The sequence below is a fragment of the Gigantopelta aegis genome, chromosome 5 (genome assembly GCF_016097555.1).
Source record: "Gigantopelta aegis isolate Gae_Host chromosome 5, Gae_host_genome, whole genome shotgun sequence".
NCBI classification, from domain to species: Eukaryota; Metazoa; Mollusca; class Gastropoda; order Neomphalida; family Peltospiridae; genus Gigantopelta; species Gigantopelta aegis.
Genome location: NC_054703.1, coordinates 29265548 through 29284456, shown reverse-complemented (window position 1 = coordinate 29284456; position 18909 = coordinate 29265548). Strand labels below are relative to the sequence as shown.

The window sequence follows — 18909 nt, the reverse complement described above, 5'->3', positions numbered from 1 at the left end:
CTTCGGTGGACCCATTGGGCTATTTCTCGCTCTCGCTCTCGATCGCTCTCTCTCTCTCTCTCTCTCTCTCTCTCTCTCTCTCTCTCTCTCTCTCTCTCTCTCTCTCTCTCTCTCTCTCTCTCTCTTACTACTGCTTAAGATGGCATTTAACAATAAATTATTCTGTTCCTTTAAAATATGTATTTGTGTTGCAGCGCCGAATTTACATAGCTTTACCATTGACGTGTTCACGAAGAATCCAATAGGCTGTGTACGCGCCACCCCAGTCCAGTGTTACAACCGCACCGACCCATTGGGGCGTGGTGAGACTGTACAGTTTAAATGTCGTTCGCCCGTAACTGGTCGGTTCGTCCGTATAAAGAAGTGGAGAATGAGGAACAAGTATGACACACCGATACTTTGTGAAGTTAAGGTTATTGGCACAAGGGCGACAGGTTAGTTAGTATGACCGGCCTCGGTGGTGTCGTGGTTAGGCCATCGGACATAAGGCTGGAAGGTACTGGGTTCTCAACCCGGTACCGGCTAACACTCAAGTCGACTTTTAACGACTTAATGATTAGGTGTAAGTCCACTACTCTCTCTCTCTCTCTCTCTCTCTCTCTCTCTCTCTCTCTCTCTCTCTCTCTCCTCCTCTCTCTCTCTCTCTCTCTCTCTCTCTCTCTCTCTCTCTCTCTCTCTCTCTCTCTCTCTCTCTCTCTCTCTCTCTCTCTCTCTCTCTCTCTCTCTCTCTCTCACTAACCACTAACAAGTGTAACCCACTGTCCTAGACAGACAGCGCAGATAGCTGAGGTGTGTGTCCAGGACAGCTTGATTGAAACTTAATTGGATATAAGCACGAAAATAAGTTGAAAAGAAATGAAATAGTTAGTATGGTTGGTTGGTTGATTCGTTAGTTAGATGTTTGGTTGGTTAGTTAGTTAGTTAGTTGGTTGGTTGGTTGGTTAGTTGGTATGTTTGTTTGTTGGTTGGTTGCCTGGCTGTTTTGTTAGGTGGCTGGATGGGGTAGTGGATGGGTGGTTGGTTGGTTTGTTGGGCGTTTGTGTAGTTTGTTTGTTTGCTGGGCGATTGTCTAGTTGGTTGGTTTGTTGGGCGGTTGGTTCGTTGGGTGCTTGGTTTGTTGGTTTACTGTACGTGCCGGTAGTTTGGTGGTTGGTTGGCTTTTTACACGTGTGTCTTTTAGGCAAAATTAAGTAAATAAAAAACATAATGATACAATAGTTTGGTTACTTCGTTTTATTAACGTTATAGGAATTGATGTTGTAATATAATGAATGTTTACCAGCATAAACCCATTTTGGTATTTTCGTATTTTCTACTATCCATACCATTTACTACATTTGCACTAATAATATAATAATACTGCAGTATAATAACAACCACAATATAACAATATAATAACCACACCACTAGAGCACATATACTTATTAATCATCGTCTACTGTATGTCAAACATTTGATAATTTACTACATTTGTACCTATACTATGATAATACAGCTGAAAAATCAATGGTTATATTGTTTAACCACACCACTAGAGCACATTGATTTATTAATCATCGGCAAATGGATGTTAAACACTTAATAATGTTGTCATATAGCTTTAGAGAGGAAACCCGCTACTTATTTCCATTAGTAGGAAGTGAGCTTTTATATGCACCATCCCACTGACAGGACAGCACATTCAGCGGCCTTTGATATACCAGTCGTTGTGAAATGCCTGTAGCAAGAAATAACACAATGGGCCCATTGAACGCGGATCGATCCTAGACTGGCCACCGATCAGGCGAGCGCTTTACCATTGGGCTATATCTAACATGCTATGTGCTCAGGCGTGGGGTTTTGTTGTTGTTGTTGTTTCTGTTTTGTTTGTTGTTGTTGTTGTTTTTGTTGTTGTTTTCTTGGGGGGGGGATCAGAAAAATAAATCACATTGGAGGGTTGTTTGTGATGTCCAGTAATGGTGGAGCGACGATATCGTAACTTTAAAACAATAACAGCCATTATCATTCACAGGCTCTAGTTCCCTTTGAACTTTTTATCGAACAGGAGCGACGCGACTGCACTCGGCAAATTTCGTCATATCTGATGCTTCTGACGTCATGCACTGTGCACTGTTTTGTATTAGTAAATGGGTCTATACAATGGCGACTTTGAAACTGTAATAAATAGTGATAATTGCCATTAACAGGTTGTGATTTCTCTCGACTTTTTCACCGTGTACCAGAGACGCGACTGAACTCGAAAAATGACGTCATTTTCGGCGTTGTTGACGTCATGAATTGCGCAAGCAGATGTGTCTACCGCGATTGTTTGGCGTTCAACTACAACCAGAACAGCCAACAGTGTCAGCTCATTTTAGCTCCGACGTTTGACGATTCAACAACGATGACGTCATCGTGGGATTACTACGGAGTGGATCTTTGTTGATCTGATTAATATCTTAACTTAAGAACTGGAAGAAACACCGGACCAGCCTGTATTGGGCAGTTCCTGGATTTTGTAAAGAGGGATCCTAAAATTATAAAAGAGGAAATTTGTATCTGCAAATTAGTCAAGCTCCAGAACGGGACGAGAATTCTAGGACATTCGATGGCAATTTAATTAAAAAGATGCCTAGAGACGTTTTTTTCATGGCAATTTACTTTTAGTTTGCTACATTTCTGCTTGAAACATTTTGTATGATAAAAACTTGTTAATTGTACCAGTCATATTCGTGTATGCATTCGTCAGAGCGTGTTATATTAAAGGCATCATTCTAAAAGAAATTTCATTAGAATAAATAGGATTACCCACACCGGTTCTCTCTCTTCATTATTAGTGATTTATTAAAGGAACTGTCCTGAGTTTGCAGCCATTGTAAGGTGTTTGCTATAACAGAGCCTTGTTGACCACTACTATTTCATACTAAATACATTGTCTTGTCTAGAATACCAGTGCTTGTATATCAAATGTGTTTCCGGTTGTATATTAATGTTTGTAGCACTCAATTATTACTTTAATTCGTAATATATATTTTTTAAAGGGCAGTCCTGAGTTTACAACCATTGTAAAATGTGTCCGATCAATAGAACCTTTTCGATGACGTAACATACAAATTAAATAATAATAATACAAATATTTAAAATATCAGTGTCTGTATTGACAAGGTGTTTACTGTTGTCCTAATGCTTATAGTAGGCCACACTGGATTTTACCTCCCAATCATGTCGTGCGTACAAAAAAATATATATATCACGAATTAATGTAAAAAGTGAGTGCTACAAACACGAGTGTACGACCGCAAACACATTCGATATACAGACACTGGCATTCTAGACAAGAAAATATATTTAGTATGAAATAGTAGTCGCCAACAAGACTCTGTTATCTCAGGACTGTCCCTTTAATAAATCAATAATAATGAAGGGAGACAACCGGTTTGGGTAATCCTATTTATTCCGATGAAATTGTTTTTAGATTGATGCCTTTAATATAACACGCTCTGACGAATGTATACACGAATATGGGTGTTACAATTAACAAGTTTTGATCATACAACATGTTTGAAGTAGAAATGTAGCAAACTGAATGTAAATTGCTATGAAAAAAAGCGTCTCTGGGCATCTTATTAAAAAAATTGCCATCGAATGTCCTAGAATTCACGCCCCATTCTGGAGCTTGACTAATTTGCTGACACAAATGTCGTCTTTTTATAATTTTAGGATCCCTCTTTATAAAATCCCGGACCTGCCCAATACAGGCTCATCCTGTGTTTCTTCCAATTTTAACAAAGTTCAGATATTAAATTGATCAACAAAGATCCACTCCGTAGTAATCCCACGATGACGTAATCGTTGTTGAATCCTTAAACGTCGGAGCTGAAATTTAAAATGTATTATAGGGTTGTAAAATCTAACAAACATTCTGAGAGTACTGCTAAAGGAATACAGGTCCTTTGCCGGGCCACACAAATTTCCTAAGTTCAAGGGTCATAACTCATGGATAAATTCCGTTTTGTCTGAGTTATGTCCTTTGTATAAGGGCAATTCCGTGGTGTCGGATGTACATTTTAAACACTTCAGCCAAGCATTACACACATGTACAAAAAATTACTTTTTATGGTTATACATTGTATGAACCTACTAGGGCACCATTGCTATGTATAAACTTTATTCACCCCCCCCCTCCCCCCCAAAAAAAAAAAAGAAAAAAGAAAAAAAAAGAGGAGGATTTTCTGGATCCGTCACAGACTAACAACTAAGAGCTAACCTATTAGTTTTCAGAACTTGATTATGTTTACTTCTACATGACTGTATTTATAAATTTACACGAATATGAATATGATAAGTACAATGTACAATGTAAATGTATTATAGGGTTGTAAAATCCAACAAACATTCTGAGAGTACTGCTAAAGCAATACAGGTCCTCTACTGGGCCACACAAATCTCCTAATCTCCTATGTTTTGTCTGAGTTTTGTCCCTTGTATAAACGAGTACTGAAGTCAAACTTGATCTGGTCATCGGCCTCAGTGGTGTCGTGGTTAAGCCGTCGGACATAAGAATGGTAGGTACAAGGTTCGCAGCCCGGTACCGACTCCAACCCAGAGCGAATTCTTAAGGGCTTAATGGGTAGGTGAAAGACCACTACGCTCTCTTCTCTCTCACTAACCACTAACGACTAACGACACCTAACCCACTGCCCTGGACAGACAGCGAGGTAGCTAAGGTGTGTGCTCAGGAGAGCGTACTTGAACCTTAATTGGATCGACGCGCGAAAATAAGTTGAAATAAATGAATGAATGAATGAAAAGCGCGAATAAACACACATTCTCACCTCACCATAACCTCATTTAGTAATGCAAAATGCAGACACATCTCCAATGTGAATAAACACATTATTGTCTCACAATGACCTCATGTAATGATGTAAAATGCAAACACATCTCCAGTATGATCAACACATTATTGCCTCACCATCAACTCATTTTGGAATGTAAAATAAAAACACATGTTCAGTTTGAATAGACACACATTCTCTCCTCACAATAACCTCATGTAGTAATGTAGAATGCAAACACATCTCCAATGTGAATAAACACATTATTGCCTCATCATAACCTCATTTTGGAATGTAAAATACAAACACATCTTCAGTATGAATAGACACACATTCTTGCCTCACAATAACCTCATTTAGTAATGCAAAATACAAACACACCTGCAATGTTAATAAACACACATTCTCATCTTACCATGACCTCATTTAGTAATGTAAAGTAGAAACACATCTCCGGCGTGAATAAACACACATTCTCGGCTCACAATAACTGGTATATCAAAGCCGTAGAATGTGCTACTCTGTGTCTGGGATGGTGCATATAAAAACTCACTTGCTACTAATGGAAATAAGTAGCGGTTTCCTCACTAAGACTACATGCCCAGTAGCCTATGTTTAATAAATATATGTGCTCTAGTGGTGTGGTTAAACAATACAACCATTGATTTTTCAGCTGTATTGTTATATTATAGATACAAATGTAGTAAATGGTATGGACAGTAGAAAATACGAAAATACGATATACTAATCCTAATCCGTATGCGGGGGCGATTTTATTTCGAAATAGAATAGCCCATCGGCGATTATCTAGGAGGGGGGGGGGGGGCGATACCACCCTTATTTCCGATGATCTAAACACGACACTACTAACTAACCTGTCGCCTTTGTGCCAAGAACCTGAACCTCACACAGTGTCAGTGGATCATACGGGTCCACCATTTTCCACTTCTTAACCCTGACGAACCGACCAATCACGGGTGAGCGACATTTAAACTGTACAGTCTCACTAGGCCCCAGTGTGTCGGTGCGGTTGTAGCACTGGACTGGGGTGGCGCGTGCACAGCCTATTGGATTCTCCGTGAACACGTCAATGGTGAAGCTGTGTAGATACCTCCCTGCAACATAAATTCGTATTTTAAAGGAACGGAATAGCTTATTGTTAAATGACAACTTAAACAGTAGTAAGAATTCTACCATATGCGTATTGAGAGAGAGAGAGAGAGAGAGAGAGAGAGAGAGAGAGAGAGAGAGAGAGAGAGAGAGAGAGAGAGAGAGAGAGAGAGAGAGAGAGAGAGAGAGAGAGAGATAGGGTGTGTGGGTGTGGGTGTGTGGGTGTGTTCTGCGTACAGAATCTATTTCCCGTGTTCGTGATGGTGACGTCATGTATTACAGACAATATAGTACATACCACGACCTTTGTTACACTAGTCGTGGAGCACTGCCTGGTATGAGAAATAGTCCAATGGGCCCACCAAAGGGAATCGAATCTAGATCGATCGCGCATCTCAGCCGAGTGCTGTACCACTTAGCTACGTCCCGCCCCCGAACCTTAAATGGATATAAGCAAGAAAAGAAATATAAATGAATTGAAACATGCCTTAACTTTAACAAACTAAAACCTTGTTTATCAATTTCTTTTAGTTTAGGTCATATGTAATTCAAATACGAGGGTACATTATGTTTCTAGGACGTTGACAAAACGTTTCAGCTAAATTTCGCTATACGTTTTTTTAATAATCGGCTATTAGATGTCAAACACATGGTAATTTTGATATTTAGTCTTAGAGACAGACAGAATAGCACATACCACGACCTTTGATATACCAATCGTGGTGCACTGGCCCCATATGCAACATCATTTAGATGCGTGATACAAGTCAGTTACTTCATAAGCTTATTTGGATGTTTTCTATTTATATTTGTATGTGGCGTGGTACATATCAGTTACTTCATACATTTATTAGTGGTATGAATGGTTATTTGGATGTTTTCTATTTATATTTGTATGGGGCGTGGTGCATATCAGTTACTTCATACATTTATTCGTGGTTGAATTGCTATTTGGATGCTGCGCATCAGTGACTATTGTCAGCTGTCAATCATATCATCCGGAGTAAATTAACAAAATAGTATATTATATGTATGTATGTATGTGTGTGTGTGTGTGTGTGTGTGTGTGTGTGTGTGTGTGTGTGTGTGTGTGTGTGTATGTATGTATGTATATATGCTCAATTTATTTATTATCAGGGTTTCTGCCAGATGGTAAAACGGGTATGATGTCATACCCAAATGTTTGTGCACATTTTATTTTTTAAAGTTAACGTTTTGACAAAATTAATTACTTTTATCATTACTGTATGCTTTTTTTAACACTAACCCTAAAATTAACGCATTTTCTTTGGCATTTGGTTATAATTCAGTTACATAGCGCCATACCCAAAAACTTCATTCTGGCAGAAACACTGATTATGTACACTTTCTAGCCTGTAAAGTAGTGATACCACGGTCGCCAACCCTGACACTACCAAACCTGTTTCTGGGTTAATAAACTTTATTTTAAAAAACAAGAAAAAAGATTTAAAAACCAGGTAGCTGTTGAAATATAGCACTTACACCAATTGAGATAGTCGTAGTTAGTGATGATGACGTCATGTATGTGGAAGTACCCATGCAGATCCACCATCCACCACGGTTCCATGTCGCCATAATTTGTTACTGTGCATAAGTACGTGTTTCCGTCCACTCCACGAGATGGTATGGTATTAGCGTCAAACACTGAACTCATGGTGGCAGGTTTTTGAAAAGCAACATTTGAAAACGTTCCTGATAGAAGGACATAAAAAGAGAAACCAATCAAACAATATAATAAAAATGAATGAATGTTTAACCTCAGCCCACATACACACACACACACACGCACGGACGCACACACACGCATACGCACATACACGCACACACACGCGCACACACGAATACGCACACACATACACATACACGCACATACAATCACAAGCCACACACATACATACACACATACGCACACACACACACACACACATACACACACAAGCTAGCACATACACACACACACACACAGAGACACACACACACGCGTGCACACACACGCAAATACACATACGTACACACACACACAGACACGCACACACAGACATATACAGAGAGACACACACATATACACAGCGATACACACACAAACACACACACAAACACATACATACACAAGCCACACACAATCCACACACACACACACACACACACACACACAATCCGCACACAAGCCACACACAGACATACACACACACACACACACACACCCGCGCGCGCGCGCGCGCGCACCTCTAAACACACACCACACATCTACATTCGGGTGTCAAAGTTACATATTACGATAAACATCAATTCAGAATTATAACATTATTCATTAAAATAGTGTATGTAGTTACATTTATTGAAAATACAATGCAGCATATTAACATTAAATACGACACCCCCACTTCAAAAAAAAAAAAAAAAAAAAAAAAAAAAAAAAAAACCCAAACAACGTCAGTGCACCTCTACCAAACCAAATGTTGACAGCCAATAGCCGAAGATTAATAAATAAATGTAATCTAGTAATATCGTTAAACAAAAACAAACTTTAACTTCAACCCTATCCCTATCTCTATCTGCTCTGTTGTATAACCTTGATGTGATTGATGTGACTTTAAATATTTTAATACTGTATTATACCAATATTATTTAGATGGTGCTGCCGGTAATCTGACACAGTAAACTGTAGGCTGGCTGTTCTAATATATTATACTACTCAAAAGAATTTAAGGGTCAGACGATATTTTCGACATTATTTTCTGAATATCAATTATATTAGCTAGACCATAATGTCACGCATGGTATTGTTCCATTTTGACGAAAGTGGGTCTAAGCAACCCATCAATGAATTAAAATCCACTGTCATTGACACTGTCGACTAGTTCTAATGGCGAAAACATGCTTACATTTGCACGTAAATTAGGGCGAAAGCGATAGGTCTGCTAAGTGCCCATAACTTGCTTTTTCACAAAGGGCTTCATTTGCACGCTTTGCACGTGTATTCCATGTTCCCAATGCTGAATTTCCGTATACTTGGAGCTTGCGTTCCTGTACTGTGCACACTCCAAATTCGACAATGGTACGACGTCAACTGACTATCGAAGATCGAGGAAGGGCTATTGCTTGGCTTCAGGATGGCAATAGGCAAAGAAATGTTGCTCTGAGACTTGGTGTCCGTCAGAGTGTCGTTGGCCGACTGTGGCAACGGTACCAAGCAACGAATTCTGTTCGAAATCGTCCACGTTCGGGAAGACCCCGAAGCACTACAAATAGAGAGGACCGCTACATCACCAATATGGCTCTACGTCAACGCACAACCACTGCACGCCGATTACGTGACAATCTGCGGACTGCGACTGGAACTCGAGTGTCTGATCAAACCATACGCAATCGTCTGAGAGCCAATAATCTACGCTGCCGTCGCCAAGCTGTTCGACCACCACTCCTACCACGTCACAGAACGGCCAGACGTCACTGGTGCACGCTTCATCTGCGGTGGCAACGTGTTCAGTGGGGTCGAGTGATGTTCACTGATGAGTCCAGGTTTAGTCTCCAGTTCAACGACGGTCGGGTTCGTGTCTACAGACGACATGGGGAGCGCTTCGCTGACGTTAACGTTCGGTTCGGTGGTGGCAGCGTCATGGTGTGGGGCAGCATCTCTATCCACCACAGGACCCCCCTCTATGTGGTGGATGGCAATCTGAATGGAATCCGCTATCTGAATGAGATTATGCGGCCGTTGGTTCTCCCAGGCCTTCAGCAGATTGGCGGCGGGGCAGTTCTGCAGGATGACAATGCCAGACCCCACCGCGCCAGGGTGGTAACGGACTTTCTCAGACAACAAGGTATCGCCAGGATGGATTGGCCAGCATATTCGCCTGACTTGGCCCCAATAGAGCACGCCTGGGACGAATTAGGCAGGAGAGTTCGGAATAACCATGCCCCTCCGGCCAACCTTCATGATATGGGTCAACTTCTTATGGCAGAGTGGCAGGCCATTCCCCAAGAGTTCTTCAGACGTCTGATCAACAGCATGAGGCAACGATGTGTCGTGTGTATTCGCGCCAGGGGTGGATTCACACACTATTAAACGAATGTTCTAATGTGTAAAATCCATGTTTGACAACCTTGAACTTTGACAGCATGTCATGTGACTTTCTTGTATACAGTGACGTTTATTTGTGTTTTTTTTTGTAAATATGGAACAATAAATTAAATTTGTGGTGTAGTTTACATCATCAATCTAATACACTCTGAAACTTATTTGGTTATAAATTTTTGACCCTTAAATTATTTTGAGTAGTATAATATATAAAGGTTAACCAGTGAACCTAGAGGACCTAGGTAAACTGTAGGTTATTGTTTTTATTGTGATAGGTACCAGTATTAATTCTGTATTACAAGGTTATGGAATGAGTAGTTAAGGGTTAATTAAACATTAACCAGTTAGGAATAGAGTTGTAATTCCTTTATTACTTAAGTTCCCCTGGAAGCGTTTCTCAATTATCACACGTGTGGGTGTTGTGTCACGGTGAAGTTATTAGAATGTTGTGTAAACTAGACACCTAGAGATTAACTAATTAAGTGAACAGTTCTGGGTTGTTATTATTTGTTGTTGTTAATTAACTACTGCAGCAGTACATTTGTCAGCGTAGGTTAATACAGATTCCAAAGTGTATTGTGTTTTTGTTGTGTTTTCTAGTGAAGTAAACGTTCTATATTATACAAACTTTATATAAGATCGTATCTCTGTTGATACCTAGAGACGAGCCACGCGGAAATATACTGCCCGTTACAGAGAGATCTAATAGATATACAGTTAGGAGAGATATTTGGATAATCGTGTTTCATTCAGTTACGGGTATTCTAGGATCCCCGTGACACACACACACACATATATACACACATATACACACATACATACACACACACACACACACACACACACACACACACACACACACACACACACACAGACGCACACACACACACAGGCACAAACACATACACACACACGCCTACACACATACACACACAAACACACATAGACGCGCACACACATACACACACAACCGCACACACACACACATGCACACACATATATACAGCCACATAAACATATACACATACACACATACACAACCACACACACACAGAAACACACACACACACACACGCACACACACACACATGCACTCTGACACAAGGCACACACACATGCAGACACACACGCACACACGCACACACATACACACACATGGACACATGCACATACACAGACACACACACACATAGCGACACACACATAAACACACACATACACATATAGCGACACACACATAAACACACACATACATACACACAGACATTTACACACAGACACACACGCACATACACACACATACACAGACAGACACACACACGCACGCACACATACACACATACACACACACACACACACATACAGAAACACATACATACAGACAGACACACATATACACACAGACAGACACCCACATACACACACGCACACAGACACACACACATACACACATACACACATACACACATACACACACATACATAGACAGACACACACACGCACACAACATACATGCACACACACACACACACACATACACATACAGACAGACACACACACATACAAACACATATACAGACACACACACGTGCCCACAGACAGACACGAACACACATATACACAGACACACACACACACACACGTACAGACACGCATACAGACATGCATACATGCAGACAGACAGACGAACATACATACACACAGACACACACACAGACAGAAACACACACACACACACACACACACACACAACACAGTACATCGGTTTCGGGGTGTCAAAGGTATATTATGGTGATAAACATCAATTCAGATTTCTAAAATTATTCGTTAAACTAGTGTTACATTTATGAAAAATACAATACAGCATATTATTATTATTAAAAGCGAAACACACAACGACAGACAGACACACACACACTCACACACACACACGGACACACACACACGGAGACACACACGCCTACACATACATATACACAGACACACACATACACACACATAAAAACACACAAACACAGATAAAACACACACACACACACACAAACACACGAATACACACACACGAACATACACACATACATACTTACATACACATAAACAACACCCATGCACACACAGATATACAGCATGCACACACACGCACACAAACGCACACACATACACACACACACGTACACGCATACACACGCACATACACACACATACGTACATACACACACACAGACACACACACACATACACACACAAACACAGATACACACACAGACAGACATACACACACACACACACACATATACAGACACACACACACATATACACATACATACACACACACACACACACACACACAAACACACGGATGCACACACATACACACAGTCACACACACAGACACACGCACACAGACACATACACACAGAGACAGACACATATACACACATACAAACACACACACATACACGCACACACACATACACACACACAGACACACACGGGCAGACATACACACACACACACTTACACAGACACACACCACATCGGCTTTTGGGTGTGAAAAATATATGATGATAAACATCAATTCAGAATTCCAGAATTATTCTTTAAAATAGTGTTACATTTATGAAAAATACAATGCAGCATATTAATATTGAAAACGAAACACACATCTCTCCCGAAAAACACAAACAAACAAACAAAAAACAAACAAACCCAACAACAAATAATTAGGGGGTTTCTCCATTAAGACTATATATCAGAATTACCAAATGTTTGACAACCAATAGCCGAATATTAATAAATCAATGTACTCTAGTGATATCGTTAAACAAAAACAAACTTTAACTTCATCTCTATCCGTATCTCTATCTATGTATGTCTATCCTTCTATCTATCTGTCTGTCTGTATTCAGTTTAGCTCATACGTACCTAAAAGACACATGTTTAAAAAGCCAACCAACCACTCATCTGCCCGCCCGTCCAATACACCAACTAACCAATAACCAACCTACCTACCCGCCCGTCCATAAACTAACAAACCAACCACCCACCTACCCACCCGTCCAATAAACCAACAAACCAACCACCCACCTAGCCACCCGTCCAATACACCAACAAACCAACCACCCACCTACTTCTCCGTCTCTCAAACAGACCGAATACAAAATTGAAACGTCGTAACTGTGAAAGCTTGAAGCAAAACTATTCATGAACGCTTCCGTAAACGTGTTATTAATCGACCGTGTCTCTGACTGGAAATTTTCCAAGTGTTTGTGCTCATCAGGGCGGGCGGATCTATATATATATATATATAATAATAATAATAATAATAATAATAATAATAATAATAATAACTTGGATATATTACACTTTGACTTCCATGGTTTATTTACATACAATACTGTTTCATACAGGTTGCGATGTTTGTGCAAACCTGCACTCTTGAGTGCATAAACCAGAGTGATTTGTATAGAACATTAATTACAGCAACGGGTCTCTTCTAATCATGTTAAATTACTCAAGAGGATACTTGTCTTTATGTCTACATTTCCTGACCAGTTCGTTACTCTTATTCAAGGAAGCCGTTTTAGGATTGCAAATAATAAAGTACTTCTTGCAAATACAAAGGCCGCAACGCTTCGATGCGTTCGAATAGTGTGGAGCGCGGCATAGATTTTTCCAACTGATTGCGTACTCAAGATTGTTCTCTTTCATGTGCCAGATATCTTTACTGAGTTCTTTATCGTTGCGCTTCGTGCTGTGATTAAAAGAAGCCTTGTGGTTACAATATCTCGCATTGAAATCGGTCGCCGTTAACCCTACGTAGGTCTCTAGTTTACCCCCACAGGTCACTATGGCTTGGTACACAATGTTCTTAGCGAGGCATTCGCCTTCAAGTGGGCACACTGTGTGTTTTAGGGCAGCTGCACTTTTTTCTTTTTCGGTCTTTCTGTGCTTTCCCAGTTTCCTTTTGTTGTCGCTGTCAATAATTCGCGCCACATTTCATTGGGGTTTTTTGTCGTTCATATTAACACGTGAACTACGCATGCGAGACTAAGTGGGTATTTAATAAAGAATAAACAGTCAGTCTGATGATCGAGTGAAAAAAAGGACACGTTCGATTTGCACTCGATGGTTCTGCCAATATTATTATATGGATATGAAACATGGGGATTCGAAAATAACGACATCTATAACTCTGTTCATATCAGTTTTATTAGACATATTCTCCCTGTGATAAAAACTAGCTCAATGTGCATGTTATATGGTTAACGTGGTAGAATGCCAGTCGAGATGACTATCCACAACATATTAATATGTTATTGGGCACGGGTTATCTTGGGGAAACAATCTAAATTATCTCAATTATTATATAAATCAATGATGAGAGACCATATTAGCAACGGAACTAACTATAACTGGATTGCTGCTGTAAAAAAAAAAATATTTTAGATCATCTAGAAATGAATAATATATAGCTATCACAAACCTTTCTATCGGTAAAATGGCTATTACAACAAATTAGCATATTATTTATATATTGTAATATCAATAATGATAAAGTACACAGTTGTAACTGAAATTTTCTGAATAATAATATTTTACAATATGCCTCTACTCCGTTACATCTATATTGTTAATACACATATCTCTATAATGTAATATCATGTATTTATATTGTTAATACACATATCTTTATAATGTAATGTCATGTACTGTATTTGTATTTGTATTCATATATGTACCAAGCAATGTATTCCTAGTATTTGTATCCTCCTGTTAACCATCTTGTCAAAATCAGAATATGTATGTTCCTCTTACTCCGTTGCATAACGGCCTGAGTGTAATAACGTTTTGTTCTGTTCTGTTCTGCAAACTTTACATAACGCCAAAATTACTTTGGAAAAATAGTGGCGTCAATTCAAAGTTACGATTAATTAGTTCTACACCGCGGTGAAGAAAGTTACTGAAGCAAAACAGAACCAGTGAAGCGAAAGTTGTACAAAAACTCCTTTCATTTCTAATTAACTGAGAGTACTGAACACATGGCTGCGCTGCACTTTCTATTGATTACAATCGATTATCGAATATAAGTAAAATGAAAACATTAAACAAATTTCACCATCTGCATCCAACCATAACACGCCTAGTGGTAAGGCGTTCGATTGATGCGCGGTCATTGTTGGATCGATCCCAGGCGTTGGACCCCTTGGACTATTTCTAGTTTTAGGAAGTGCACTATGACTAGTATATCAAAGGCTAAACATATGTTCTGAATCCGCCCCTGATTAGCACAGAGACAGTGAGATTCCCAGTGAGAGATGATGTTGATTAATAACAAGTTTACGGGGGCGTTTATAGATGGGCAATTACACAGTAACATACATAACATTCAGACACGTCTATCAACCGTTACTGAATATACTTAAAATGTCAACAGAACCACTGAAAAAAGGCATTCAAAGACATCTGAAACTACTTTTTTTTATTTTATTTTAAAATAACGTTTCCAGGGAATTTCAGAAATGGTTGTGGTCCATGAACTGTATCGATGATGAGCAACACACAATGTAGACATACAGAGTTAGCGATGTTGGTGTTTGTATATACTTGTGTGTGTGTGTGTGTGTGTGTGTGTGTGTGTGTGTGTGTGTGTGTGTGTGTGTGTGTGTGTGTGTGTGTGTAGTACGACTTAATGGCACATATGATCTACACAAAATGAAGACATAGAGAGTTAGAGATGTTGGTGTTTGGATGTCCTTGTGTGTGTGTAGTACGACTTAAGAGTAGATATGATCTACACAAAATACAGACAGAGTTAAAAATAGCGATAGAGTTGAAGGTAAAGTTTGTTTCTGCAAGCAATGGCTCTAGAGACTCGTGTCGTGTGGCGTCGAGGTAACCACCTATCTCAGGGACGTAACCACCTATCTCAGGCGTGAACGTAGCATTTCTACTAGTCAGACGTAACGACCTATCTCAAGGGCGAACCTAGCATTTCTAAGAGTGAGATATAACCACATATCCCAAGGGCGGACCTAGCATTTCTAATAGTTGGACGTAATCATCTATCCCAGGGGCGGACATACCATTTCCAAGAGTAGACATAACCACCTATCTCAGAGGCGGATCTAGCATTTATAATAGGCAGATGTAACCACCGATCTCGGGGCGGACCTAGCGTTTCTAATAGTCGGACGTAACTATCCTATCTCAGGGGCGGATCTAGGATTTCTAATAGTCGGATGTAACCACCTATGTCAGGGGCGGACCTAGCGTTTCCAAGAGTCAGATATAACCACCTTCCTCAGGGGCGGACCTGGCACTTCTAATAGTCAGACGTAACCACCTATCTCAGGGCAGACCTAGCATTTCTAAGAGTCAGACGTAACCACCTATCTCAGGAGCGGACCTAGCATTTTTAAGAGTCGGACGTAACCCCTATCCCAGGGGCAGACCTAGCATTTCGAATAGTCGAATGTAACTACCTATCTCAGGGACGGACCTAGCGTTTCCAAGAGTCAGACGTAAGCAGCTATCTCAGGGGCGGACCTAGCATTTCTAACAGTCGGACGTAAGCATCTATCTCAGAGCGGACCTAGCATTTCTGATAGTTGGACAGGAACTCTTTAAAAACACAAACAAAGCCACATCTTGTATTTCTTGGATACGCCGGACCCCTCCCCTAAATCGTTCTTTAGATCCGCTCCTGTTTGTTAGTCGCATATTCCAGAACAGTTTGTATATACTAATTTTCGTGCTTATATCCACTTTAAGGTTCAATCATGCTGTTCTGGTCACACACCTCAGCTATCTGGGCTGTCAGTGAGTTAGTTGTTAGTGGTTAGCTAGAAAGAAGTCGGTGTAGTGACCGTATACCTACCTATCGAGTCTTGAAGCTCGCTCTGGATGGGAGCCGGGCTGTGAACCCAGCACCTACCAGCCTTGAGATAAAATGGTTAACCACTGCATGACAAAAACCGATGATTGGAGAGTTTAGAGGGTAGGCACAATGCCATTTACTCAGGTCCGTATCTAGAGTTCGATAAATGAGTGACGGGTGGGGGATTGTGTGTGTGTGTGTGTATGTGTGTGTGTGTGTGTGTGTGTGTGTGTGTGTGTGTGTGTGTGTGTATGTGTGTAGGGGCTGGGTGGGGGCTTACAATTATTATTGTTCCAGCTACTATAATCAATTGACCCGAATAAAATATCTGTATCGCCATAAACACTTAAAAGGGAAAGTCCTGAGTTTCCAACCATTGTAAAATGTGTCTGATCAATAGAACCTTTTCGATGACGTAACATACACATTAAATAATAATAATTAAAATATTTAAAATATCAGTGTCTGTACTGACAAGGTTGTTATTGTTTTCCTAATGCTAACAGTAGCCCAGACTGGATTTTACCTCTAAAAAAGATATATCATGAATTAAAGTAAAAACTGAGTGCTACACACATTAGTAACGACTGCAAATACATTCGATATACAGACACTGGTATTCTAAACAAAAACAATGTATTTAGTATAAACTAGTAATCGCCAACAGTGCTCTGTTTTCGCAGACATCTTATCTCAGGACCGTCCCTCGTACACGGTGAAAAAGTCGAGAGAAAGCACAACCTGTTACTGACAATGATCATTATTTATTACAGTTACAAAGTCACCATTTTATAGAACCATGTACTATTATAAAATACAAACACGTACCCAGTGTGGATATATATAAGCCTTGTAGACACGGGGTTCGCAGCCCGGTATCGGCTCTCACCCAGAACGAGTTGAAACAACTCAGTGGGTAGGTGTTAAGCCACTACACTGACTTCTCTCTCACTAACCACTAACAACTAACAACCAGCATACTGTTCTGGACAGATAGCTCAGATAGCTGAGGTGTGTGCCCAAGAGAGCGTGCTTGAACCATAATTGGATAGAATCACAAAATGAAATGAAATGAATGAATGAATGAATGAAAAGCGTAAATAAACACATATTCTCACCTCACCATAACGTCATTTAGTAATGTAAAATACAAATACATCTCCAGTTTTAATAAATACATTCTCTCCTGATCATAATCTCATTTTGTAATGTAAAATACAAAAATATATTCAGTGTGGATAGACACACATTCTCGGCTCACAATGACTGGTGTATTAAAGGCCGTGGTATGTGCTATTCTGTCTGTGGGATGATGCATATAAAAGCTCACTTGCTACTAATGGAAATAAGTTGCGGTTTCAAATTATCAAATGTTTTACATCCAGTAGCCGATGATTAATAAGTCTATGTGCTCTAGTGGTGTGGTTATTATATTGTTATATTGCGGTTATTATTATACTGCAGTATTATTATATTATAAGTGCAAATGTAGTACATGGTATGGACAGTAGAAAATACGAAAATATCAAAATGGGTTTATGCTGTTGAACATTCATTATATTAGAATATGAATTCCTATAAGGAAGGAAGGAAATGTTTTCTTTAACGACGCACTCAACACATTTTATTTACGGTTATATGGTGTCAGCCATATGGTTAAGGACCACACAGATATTAAAGGAGAAAACCCGCTTTCGCCACTTTATGAGCTATTTTCGATTGGCAGCAAGGAATAGCACATACCACGGCATTTGATGTACCAGTCGTGGTGCACAGGTTGGACAGAGAAATGAATTTCCATAACGTTAATAAAACGAAGTAACGAAAGTATTTTATGATTATACTTTTTATTTATTTAAATTATTTAAAAAATAATAATGCAACAAACGAACGGACGAATGCACACACACGAACGCACAAACGGACAACAGAGAAGCAACTATGCAAAAATAATAACTAGCCTACGCCTTACCTTGGGACATTTAATTGGATATAAGCAC

The 18909-nt window shown here is 39.8% G+C and overlaps 2 protein-coding genes across 2 annotated transcripts in view; one reads left to right on the top strand and one right to left on the bottom strand.

The window, feature by feature from the left end:
- Positions 1-200: 200 nt before the first annotated feature.
- Positions 201-2699, top strand: LOC121373747. The gene is made up of 2 exons (XM_041500501.1): positions 201-434; positions 2187-2699. Exons 1-2 carry the CDS (start codon positions 371-373, stop codon positions 2423-2425), a joined length of 303 nt encoding a protein of 100 aa, XP_041356435.1. The 5' UTR covers positions 201-370; the 3' UTR covers positions 2426-2699.
- A 1088-nt stretch (positions 2700-3787) lies between these two features.
- LOC121373068 (fucolectin-6-like) overlaps positions 3788-18909 on the bottom strand; it is a 17717-nt gene continuing 2595 nt past the window's right edge. The window contains exons 2-4 of the mRNA XM_041499513.1: positions 7431-7640; positions 5693-5932; positions 3788-3855 (exon numbers count right to left, since the gene is read on the bottom strand). Of these exons, the coding sequence (XP_041355447.1) occupies positions 3788-3855; positions 5693-5932; positions 7431-7640 (518 nt within the window). The remainder of the gene's footprint in view (positions 3856-5692; positions 5933-7430; positions 7641-18909) is intronic.